Raw genomic sequence first — 11,374 nt, forward strand, 5'->3', positions numbered from 1 at the left:
GGCTTTGTTCAGATGTCTCAGATCTAAAATAGGTCTTAATGCTCCGTCCTTCTTGGGAACGAGGAAGTAACGGCTGTAAAAGCCTGACTCGCTCAGAGAAGGATGCACCTGTTCTATGGCCCCTTTTCGCAGCAGCTTTGTTATCTCTGCTTGAAGCAGATGTGCTGTTTCCAAACTCACTTTCGTTTCCGTCTGCGCTAGAAAGCGCGGAGGGCGACGAGCAAATTGGAGCGAATAACCGTGTCTTATGGTGTTGAGCACCCATTCTGACGCGCCCTGAATAGCCTCCCATGCTTTTGCATGCATAGCTAGGGGTCGAATGGTCTCTGGGTTCAGATCGCCGCGTTGCGCGGGATGGGGAACCTGTATCAGAGAAGACGGGGCGGCGCGCGCGGCCGATGCTCGGACATGAGGGCAGAAGAACAGGGCTGGCCGACTGTGCAGAATTTAGTAGCTCGATCTTGGACGATGGAGCGTGAACTGCTGTCAAACAACCCAGGCGCGAGGGCGGCGTGGGGATTATGGTGTCTGAAAGTGGGCGCGCGTGCTCGTGAGCTGGCGCGGGATATGCACTTATGACACGGCCAGTGTTTGGGGGCTTTATGAGGTTTGCAACCTGTCTGGCAGAGCGGGCAGTGGGCAGGTGTGAGCACAGGGCTGTGGGCACATTTCCTACACTTGATGCTCGAGCGGAAAGTTTCCGCTTTAAGAGATAGCGCTCTGGACGCGTTGCCATGGGAACCTGGTCTGTGTGAGGCAGTGAGCACACGGGAGTGGGCACTTTTTCTACACTTAAAACCCCTGCGGCTTGAGCCGTAGCAATTTGAGGTAACTGAGTGACAGAGCGAGCAGCGAGTAGTTGTGAGCACGGAAGTGTGGGCACTTTTACTACATTTAGTGCTCGAGCGGTGTGAGGCCGCTTTATGAGAGAGCGCTCTGGGCGCGTTACCATGGGGATTGCACTTGTGTGAAGCAGTGAGCACATGGGTGTGGGCACATTTTCTACACTTAAAGCACTTATACTCTTTTTGAGATTTATCTGGGTCGCCGTGAAAACGGCGTTTGTGTGCAGGCGAGCGAGTGTTAATACTGGCTCGTTGGCTGCGGTGTGTGCTGCTGCAGTAGCCTGAACATAGGGGACTGACAGAGCTGTGCGTTTTGATGGCGGTCCGGCCGTAGCGGGACTCAACCATCTTTTCCTCCTTGCGGATGCTAGGAGGACTTCGCGGGCTCGGGCTTCAACGCGATCTTGGACCGCGGGCCCCGTGGGGGCGGCGGTCTGTGACGGCTGGTCGAGCGCGACCTGGGGCGATTGCCCTGGCGCCGCTGCGAAGCGTTGGGGGGCCTGGAAGAGCGCTGGTTAGAGCTGCGCACAGGAGGCTGAGTTTGAGGGCGGCCTGTGGCTGAGCTCGAACGGCGGGGCAGGAAGAGGTCCATCGCCTGCGACGCCTTCTGTACCTCAGAGAACCGATCCACAATTCCGCTGACCGCAGGGCCAAAGAGGCCGGTGGGCGAGAGTGGTGCGTTCAGAAACACAGCGCGCTCTGACTCACTCATGTCCGCGAGCGTCAACCATAGATGTCTGTCGATGACGGTGAGCGCGGCCATGGATCTGCCGATGGCTTGAGCAGCGGTCTTGGTAGCGCGCAGCGCGAGATCCGTAGCGCTGCGGAGATCGGTAAAGGCAGACTGATCCGAGCCCTTCTCGTCCAGTTCACGGAGGAGGTCGGCTTGAAGGATCTGAAGAATAGCCATTGAGTGCAGGGCGGAAGCAGCCTGGCCGGAGGCGGCGAAAGCGCGGCCGGCGAGAGCTGAGGTGGTCCTGCAGGCTTTAGACGGCAGGGCAGACTTTGAGCGCCATCTAGCAGACGGCGGGCAAAGGTGCGTTGCCACAGCATCCTCAACGGCGGGGATGCCGTTATAGCCGTTCTCGGCGGCTCCGTCCACCTGGGAGAGAGCCGAGGAGACTGGCGAGCGGAGTCTGGTGGAGAACGGAGCGTTCCAGGACTTAGAGAGCTCGGCGTGGAGCTCAGGCAGGAAGGGTGCTGACCTAGAGGCAGGCGCAGGGCGGCGGCTAGGCAGAAAAAACCCGTCAAGGCGATTGGGCTCCGGCTCCTTAGGTGGAGACCAATCCAGTCCCATTCTCTCGACCGCTAAAGTGAGGAGGCGGAGAAGCTCTGCGTCAACACTAGCGCGGGTTCGAGAAGACTCCAGAGTAGAGGGGGCGGAGCGGTGAGAGCCCGACCACTCCTCGCTGTCAGACGCGAGCAGAGAGCAGCTGTCAGCGGCATCATCTGCATCATCCCCCAGGGCGACGGCAGTGCGGGCAGTGGCCGGCCGCTGCGCGTCGGAGAAGGGTGGGGGGGAAGGAGAGAGCGAGGCTCGCGGGAGAGGTTCCGGCGAGCGCTCAGCTGTAGCGTCCAGTTCCGGCGGCCTTTGAGAGCGACGTTTTTTCTTACGTGGCCCGGAAGAAGCGGCCGGAGAAGATGGAGTGTCTTCGAATTTAGCGAGTCGAGCCCGTAGGGTCGACATCGGTAAATCTTCACACTGTTCGCAGCCGCCCTCGGAGAGAGCGCGAACAGCGTGGTCAAAACCCAGGCAGAGAGCGCACAGCACGTGGCGGTCTCCGTCGCTGAGCGAGGCTCTGCACGAGCCACAGGATGTGCGAGGCATTTGAAACAACGCCTCGCGCTCTTTTAGATGCAAGTGTGTCGCGGCGGACACACACACACACACAAAACAGAGCAGAAAAGGATATAAGGCCGGATGGCGCAGCAGGCAGGGAAGGCTGAAGGCGGCGAGCGGCCGGCGTCCTCAGGCTGAGATCCTCGGCGTGCTGGTCGCTGGATTCAACGGCGGCTTCCTCGGAGATCAGCGATGCGAAGAGCTTCGCTGAAGAGACAGAAATCAGCGAAGCAGCCTCTGTTCCTTGCTTATATACTCTAAGCCACACCCCTAATGACGGGCTGTGACGCACTAAGCGCGCCAAGCGCGCTCATTGGACGTGACGTCACGCGCAAGGCTCAGCCATAGGCTGCTGCAGTTGCCGCAGAGCAGCCAATGGGCACGCGACTCGCTTGCCCTAGGTCTGCAGGCTGCCGCACTGCGTTGACAAAGTTTAAAAAATTAGGATAATTTTTGGCTTCAGTATCTCGTGAAAGGAGACTTTCCCGCAGCGTAAGCTAGCTTACGCAATACGAGAGAACCTCTCGTAAGAGAACCTCTATTAGCCAGCCAGGACATGTCATCCGTTATCCAGAAGGACATATGCACAACAATCTAGTTTTTAAGTAACATTTGTACACTTTTAGGCATAGTTATTATAGTTATATTATTAACATTAACATACTTAAATAATTATATGTTTTTTGCCATATTTCTGCTGTCATTCATCTTGATTTCATATGATTCAGTGAGTCACATGGGTCATTATCATTGAACTGAATTTTGTAATGTTAATGGTCAAATCATGAATAATGTAATCATATGAATGAGTGATGTGCACTATAGTGGATCTTATGTACAATAGTAGCAAACATACCTGACGATTCTTGCACTGCCATATTCTGATCTGAAACACACAAAAAGTATTTTTCAACATCTGAAGTGGATCAAAACCTTTCATCAGAGTTATACATACATTTTGAACAATACCCGTTCTTGTCTTAGGACAACTATGATGAACTTTTTTGATCCACTTCAAATGTTGACTACCGTATATCTCAGCAGAGTACAACCATTTGTTAGCGTTAAAGTCACCATGAAATCAAAACTCACAATCCTTTGGAGGAATGACCAGGGGCCTCATTTATAAAGCTTGCGTACGCACAAAACGGAGCTGAAAACATGCGTACGCCAGTTCCTGCGCTAAAGGTGGGATTTATAAAGAAAAACTTGACGGGAAAATGTGCGCACCTGCACGCAAACTCTGACCCATGCATACGAACGGTTTGGAGATGGAGCACTTTGGCGACACCGATGGTGAGCTGGAGTTAAATGTATTTTGGTCACTTTTATACAGAAAATCTAAAGAAAATTAAACATATACAGAAAGATTATACAAATACAATTTCACTCACCAAGCCTGCCACTTGAAGCAAATATCCATTCCTTCTTAAATGTCCGCGGCAGCGAGCGCGTTGAGCCGTTTAGTGAAACTGACGCAAATAACAGTTTAAATAAATAAAATACTTCTGATATAAACATTTATATTAAATATGCCATTCAAATTAATGGAGTTAAACACTTAAACATGAAATCATTACTGAAGTTACAACATTTTTTTAAATTCAATCATTAGAAATATTTGTTGTGGATGCGATTGTTTTTGAACACTTTTCCTGTGGCGTGCTTTAATGTTTTAACCACAGAGATAATTGCTTATCATGATAATACCAGATTGTCTGAGAAAATAGTGTCGTGCAAATAATGCCCAAGGCCTATCTGTTTCCATTAAAAATATAAATCAATTAAAAATACAATTCGGCAAGTGGAAAAGATTGAGAAAAACTTTCTCTGAAATGTATTTTACACTATTTGATTTATGTAGGCTATTCAAAAACAAGGCAAGGATAGACAACTACTTGATTTGTATTAATGTAATGTTTCTTGTACCGTTTATATCATTTGCATATGATTATTCATCCACTTGATAACATTTAAGTTATCACGTGGATGAATAATCATATGCAAATGATATGTAGATGAGGATCTGCATAGTAAAACTAGGTTATTTCGGGGTGGAGACGCATGTGCGCACAATCTTCCGCTGACTGGGATTTATAAAGTGAATTCTGCGCAGGTTCTGGCGTACGCACGGTTTTATAAATCCGAATATTTGTTTGCGTACGCCATTTTTGGCTTTCAGGCGCACGTACACTTTTAGTAAGGATCCTACGCACAGTTTTATAAATGAGACCCCAGATCTGGATGAACTGATTCTCCCGTGATTCTGAACAGACAACTAAACAAAAATGACCTGTAATAAAATGCTGCAGTCTATTTAAAATGTTCAATTAATCGGAATAATTATTATTTTTTTAAATCAGTTTGAATGATGATTCAACGACTCCCTCATAAAGTCTTCACTCGTTTCATTACTGGAGGAATCAGAGTTTTTGAATGAATCTCTTGAATGAATAATTCAATGACAAATACAGTTTTTAACAGTCTTGTAATTGATATACAACCTTTATTTGAAGCATTTTGATCGCATCTCTGGACAGTGTTTATTTCCAAACTATAAACGTTTGTCCTGCTGTGATTTTGTCAAAGGTTTAATAGACACAGGAGAATCGTCGTCATGTTTGAATCGAGATCGCCATCTTTTAACGATTAATCGTGCAGCTCTAAAATACGCAGCTCTATGCATATCATTATTTTTTTTTATTCAAATGAATCTTGAATCAGAATAACTTCCTTTTGCAGCATCTCTTCTCTGATGACGAGACATGAGATCCACCAATAGCAAACCATCCAATCATCCAATCAATTCTCCACAGACAAAATCAAGCCCCGCCCACATTTGTTCTCGTTCCAGAAGCGTTTCACTCGGATATACGACACAATAACTTTAACAGTGTGATTAGTGTGTTCACTTCACACTGAAAATCCCAACAAGACAACAGTGCACTTATAAATACCCGGATAATGCATTTAATAATATTGGACACTTCAAGAGCTCAATTGTCTCAGTGCTCCTTCTGTATCAGAGGGAGAGGGGCTACCAGACTCATTCTGGATAACAAAATAACATTATAAACCTCATACACTAGAGGTTGACTATAGAGCATTTTATAAGTGCATACCATGTCCATGTCATTTCAGTTACTGATATTCAGTTGTCTGCATTGTGTCTGTATAAGCTGTCAGCATCTGTTGCCCTGACCCAGCTCATATTACTGTACTTAATCAATCTGCAAAGAAGCTGTCGAACATCAACTACAGTACATGCAACAATAAGAGCAAGACTCTGAGCCTGTCCACTGGCTTGAATAGACAATATTGCTTAAATCTTTAAAGGTTGCTGACTTCTCAAATGGCGCACTCAGGCTTCACAACTGCCCCGTAGGTGGCGATATGCACTAAGAATATAAATCGCATTAGTCAACCAAGAGTTCAGGGTGTATGTGACAGTAAGTTAACCTTGTTTTCTGGAATACCACCCCGGTGGAACAAATACTGCAGACTAACCTGCTCTGGGGCGAGTTATGATCACAGATACTGAACCACTCTGTTGTCAGCAGTTCTTAGGTGTCACAGTCAAGTCCACTGTGCAGTTTCTTATCTCATAAGCAAAAAATAAACAAAAACTTGACAAACCAGAGACTCGCTGACAGCAGGTTGAGACAAACGAACCTAGACCAGGGACAATGGAAACAAGAGGGCTATATACACACACACGGACTAATGACTAAACAACATACACCTCAAAATAATGAACCAATAGGAACCACATTACAAGAAGACAGGAGCAGGGAGTCCACAAGACATCACAAACAGATGTGACATCTCCATCACTTCTCCACTGTGATTCAGTAAAACAAATCTACTCTTAATAACAAAAATAACCCACTTTGTATGCATGGTAGCTTAAAGTCCCCCTGTGGTAAAAATCCAGCTTTTAATGTTGTTTATACAGAATGTCTCTGTGTTTTTTTTTTTTTTTTTTAATCTGCTTTAAGACAAAGCATGTGTAAGTTCATAAGTCGACACCATTGCTGAGTATTTCCTCCTTAAAACTGCAGTGAACCAAAGACAGTCTCAAACACACGCTTTGAAATCGCTGGTGTTTCTGACGTCACAAACTACCTTGTAACCAATCAGATCAACGTGTGATCGTCAACCAGTGGATCTCTGAGCTGAGTGAGTGAGTGGAGGCGGGGCTCAGTTGCATATTCATAGAACCGCGCATACTAAATGAGGCAAGGGTGTCGAGTTACAGTCAAGATATTTTAAGGCATGAATAATTTTAAGAAAAAAAAAAAAAAACCTTTAAATATGTAATTTTGGTGCTCAAAGATGAGTTATAAGGGATAAAAATATTGACTACAGGGGATTTTAACAACATGAAAGTAAAATCAATTGCAAATCAAATCAAATCTTCTGAACTATATTTGAGTTGCTATGTAAAGCGTTCCTAATCAATCACTTATGAGTTTCTGTGAGAGTTCAGTGCCAGGAATGACAACTAGAACCATCAAGACCAACTCTGAGAGAACAGCCCAGTCGTGTGTGTGTGTGTGTGTGTGTGTGTGTGTTATCAGACTCTTACTGTAGTCTGCAGGTGAGCAGGTGTGTGTGTGTGTGTGTGTGTGTGTGTTATCAAACTCTTACTGTAGTCTGTAGGTGAGCAGGTGTGTGTGTGTGTGTGTGTGTGTGTGTGTGTGTTATCAGACTCTTACTGTAGTCTGCAGGTGAGCAGGTGTGTGTGTTATCAGACTCTTACTGTAGTCTGCAGGTGAGCAGGTGTGTGTGTGTGTGTGTGTGTGTGTGTGTGTGTGTGTGTGTGTGTGTGTGTGTGTGTTATCAGACTCTTACTGTAGTCTGCAGGTGAGCAGGTGTGTGTGTGTGTTATCAGACTCTTACTGTAGTCTGCAGGTGAGCAGGTGTGTGTGTTATCAGACTCTTACTGTAGTCTGCAGGTGAGCAGGTGTGTGTGTGTGTGTGTGTGTGTGTGTGTGTGTGTGTGTGTGTGTGTGTGTGTGTGTGTGTGTGTGTGTGTGTGTGTGTGTGATCAGACTCTTACTGTAGTCTGCAGGTGAGCAGGTGTGTGTGTGTGTGTGTGTGTGTGATCAGACTCTTACTGTAGTCTGCAGGTGAGCAGGTGTGTGTGTGTGTGTGTGTGTGTGTGTGTGTGTGTGTGTGTGTGTGTGTGTGTGTGTGTGTGTGTGTGTGTGTTCAGACTCTTACTGTAGTGTGCAGGTGAGCAGGTGTGTGTGTGTGTTATCAGACTCTTACTGTAGTCTGCAGGTGAGCAGGTGTGTGTGTGTGTGTGTGTGTGTGTGTGTGTGTGTTATCAGACTCTTACTGTAGTCTGCAGGTGAGCAGGTGTGTGTGTGTGTGTGTGTGTGTGTGTGTGTGTGTGTGTGTGTGTGTGTTATCAGACTCTTACTGTAGTCTGCAGGTGAGCAGGTGTGTGTGCTGCTCGTGCCTCAGGCGGCTGTTCTCGACGCACAGCTCGGACACGCGCTGCTCCAGCTCCGCGATGCGCCGCTTCTGCAGCTCCAGCAACGCTTGCTGACTCTGGATGATCGCGTTGAGCTCCTTCAGGAAGCCCGCAGCGCTCGCCGGAGTCTCGGCCATCGCCTCCTCACTCTCCCGCACCGCCCGGAGCCCCGCGTGAGAGAGACGCACGCGTCCCGCGCTCAGACATGCTCGTGTCAAACACTGACTCTGCGTCTCAGTAAAGCTGAAATTAATATAGTTTCTTCACAGTTCTGGAAGGAGTTAGTGGTTCAGAAGAGAATATTAAATCGCCTGGCCTTACACCAGAATGCACTTCAATAGTGACGCAGTTTCACCCTGATTAAACCGCATGCGACGCGACGCGACGCAACAACGCTGCTGTCAACACTGCAAATAAACCCGCCGCACGCGTAAACAAAGGCTTTGATTGGTCGACTAGTTGTCCACGTCACGATTGCGTGAAGGACGCGTCACGCTTGCAGTGCTGCAGTTTCATTCATTTGGAGATCAGACGAGGATAAATCCCACATATCCCACATTAATGTCCCATTCCAGAGTCCACTGTCACATGCGCGTTCACATGTTCGCCACATTCTTTATTCTTTTATTTTGGATAGCCCCTTGAGATGTAGGCTACCATCTCATTTTCAAGGGGGTCCTTTCAATCACTGATTGAAAATAAGAGCCACACATGCTCAAAACATGACAATACACAATAACACACGTAAAAAGAAAGACAGCACAAAAAGAAAGACCAAACTCAACAGGACATCATTCACAGCATGTTCCCCCGTAAGACCCACCTCCCCAAATTATACAATAATTTACATGGTTTACATTGAAAAAAATAAAATAAAAAATGAAGTAATAAGGCCTCATAGGCTGTTCACATGACATTACAGCTTTCTAATGAGCCCAAGATTTACTACACTGTAAACTGAGAAAAAGCTCAGCCACAAGATGTCGCCGCGACACAACGAGCATATTTTTGTTTGTGTCAATGTTGGCAAAAATAGAATAAAAGCAACATAAAATCGCTTTAAAACAGCTGACGAAAAGCAAGAACGAAGGCATTATTACATAAACGTAATGTCTAATGTTAAAGTTTGTTTTTACGTTGGAAGCAGGACTTACCGACATCTTGAAAGTGACGTCGAATGATGAGCACTTAATTATATAGCCTATAGTTTTTCAACTTTATATAGTTTATAGGCTACTTTATACTTTACTAGTTTATATAAAGCTGATATTGATGCTCATTTGGCCAGAAGCCTACACACAGAAACTGCATCATTTATTTTGGTCATGTTTCTATACTGAACAACTTTGGGAAAATATTGACACATTTATTAAAGATAATATCCAGCAAGATATTTCCGTAACTTTAAAAGACATTATTTTTTGGATACTTTGATCCTGACCCTACTAAAAATAATGCTTTCTGTGTTATAAATTTAATCTATCTTCTTTACTAATTTTATGTCCATATATGTAAGTTTACCAACAAACTTTTTTTTTTTAAAGAGTTTAAAATGTATCTTAATACAATTACATCTCAGTAAATAAGAAAGCAAGCTAGAACGACTTCAATTTGTAAGGACTTTAATTTGAACAATGCTGATAGATTAATATCTTACCTTTGTGTTCTTTTTTTATTGACTTTTTTCCAGCTGTTTGTTAACTCTTCTTTTCTCATTTGTATTCGGATGACATTGAACATGTCTAAGAATCTCTGGAAACACATGTTGAGTATTCTTCTGGGGTTTAGTTCCTGATATCTCACTGAAATCATATATTAATTTATATATTTATGAAAAATTTATTCATATAGCACTTTTGACAACACAGATTGTTTCAAAGCAGCTTTACAGAGATAACAGGAAAATAATGCAACAAAGTTTGTTTCTAGAAGAAAATAGCGTCACAGTCCAGCTTAAGTAAGTTCAGTGATGTTTCATTTTTGTAGTAAAACATTTATTCATTTAAATAAAAAAAAAATAAAAAAAATGTTTTAAATAAAAACTATAATTTTTTAAAAATTTACTCTTTTACTTTAGTTCACAAGTCGAATATCCGACTCTGGCGTTCCAGACATTATTTCCAAGAACGAGGTGGGAAAAGCCAAAATCCAAGCAGTCTGGAACGCAGTCGCGTCTTATTGGATAAATAAATGGATGTTTTGTATATCAATGCCTCAACGCCCCAATAAAATATATGGCAGTATTTTTAGTATTTCTAATACTGCTTCTTTGAAATACCTCCCTCTTCATCTGATGATGCACAGACACACACTAGGCCGATAACTGGCAGAAACACGTTTCTACAAAACATCAACAAATAGAATTCTACATATTAGTAGAGCAGGAGTTGTGCTCATTAGTAGAGCAGGAGTTGTGTACATTAGTAGAGCAGGAGTTGTGTTCATTAGTAGAGCAGGAGTTGTGTACATTAGTAGAGCAGGAGTTGTGTAGAGCAGGAGTTGTGTACATTAGTAGAGCAGGAGTTGTGTTCATTAGTAGAGCAGGAGTTGTGTTCATTAGTAGAGCAGGAGTTGTGTACATTAGTAGAGCAGGAGTTGTGTTCATTAGTAGAGCAGGAGTTGTGTTCATCAGTAGAGCAGGAGTTGTGGTCATTAGTAGAGCAGGAGTTGTGTACATTAGTAGAGCAGGAGTTGTGGTCATTAGTAGAGCAGGAGTTGTGTACATTAGTAGAGCAGGAGTTGTGTTCATTAGTAGAGCAGGAGTTGTGTTCATCAGTAGAGCAGGAGTTGTGGTCATTAGTAGAGCAGGAGTTGTGTACATTAGTAGAGCAGGAGTTGTGGTCATTAGTAGAGCAGGAGTTGTGTACATTAGTAGAGCAGGAGTTGTGTTCATTAGTAGAGCAGGAGTTGTGTTCATTAGTAGAGCAGGAGTTGTGTTCATTAGTAGAGCAGGAGTTGTGTAGTAGAGCAGGAGTTGTGTAGGCTACATTAGTAGAGCAGGAGTTGTGTTCATTAGTAGAGCGGGAGTTGTGTTCATTAGTAGAGCAGGAGTTGTGTTCATTAGTAGAGCAGGAGTTGTGTTCATTAGTAGAGCAGGAGTTGTGTACATTAGTAGAGCAGGAGTTGTGTAGAGCAGGAGTTGTGTTCATTAGTAGAGCAGGAGTTGTGTTCATTAGTAGAGCAGGAGTTGTGTTCATTAGTAGAGCA

The 11,374-nt window shown here is 44.8% G+C and overlaps 1 protein-coding gene across 2 annotated transcripts in view; it reads right to left on the bottom strand.

Moving 5' to 3' along the window:
* Positions 1 to 8,555, bottom strand: part of iqsec1a (IQ motif and Sec7 domain ArfGEF 1a) — an 88,311-nt gene extending 79,756 nt beyond the window's left edge. The window contains exons 1-2 of one of the 2 annotated variants that reach the window (XM_084429144.1): positions 8,114 to 8,555; positions 3,542 to 3,571 (exon numbers count right to left, since the gene is read on the bottom strand). In XM_084429144.1, coding sequence (XP_084285270.1) covers positions 3,542 to 3,571; positions 8,114 to 8,304 — 221 coding nt within the window. In that variant the 5' untranslated portion in view covers positions 8,305 to 8,555. The remainder of the gene's footprint in view (positions 1 to 3,541; positions 3,572 to 8,113) is intronic. The other variant, XM_084429146.1, reaches the window with a different exon arrangement.
* Positions 8,556 to 11,374: the final 2,819 nt, after the last annotated feature.

The sequence above is a fragment of the Rutilus rutilus genome (genome assembly GCF_951802725.1).
Source record: "Rutilus rutilus genome assembly, chromosome: 13".
NCBI lineage: Eukaryota > Metazoa > Chordata > Actinopteri > Cypriniformes > Leuciscidae > Rutilus > Rutilus rutilus.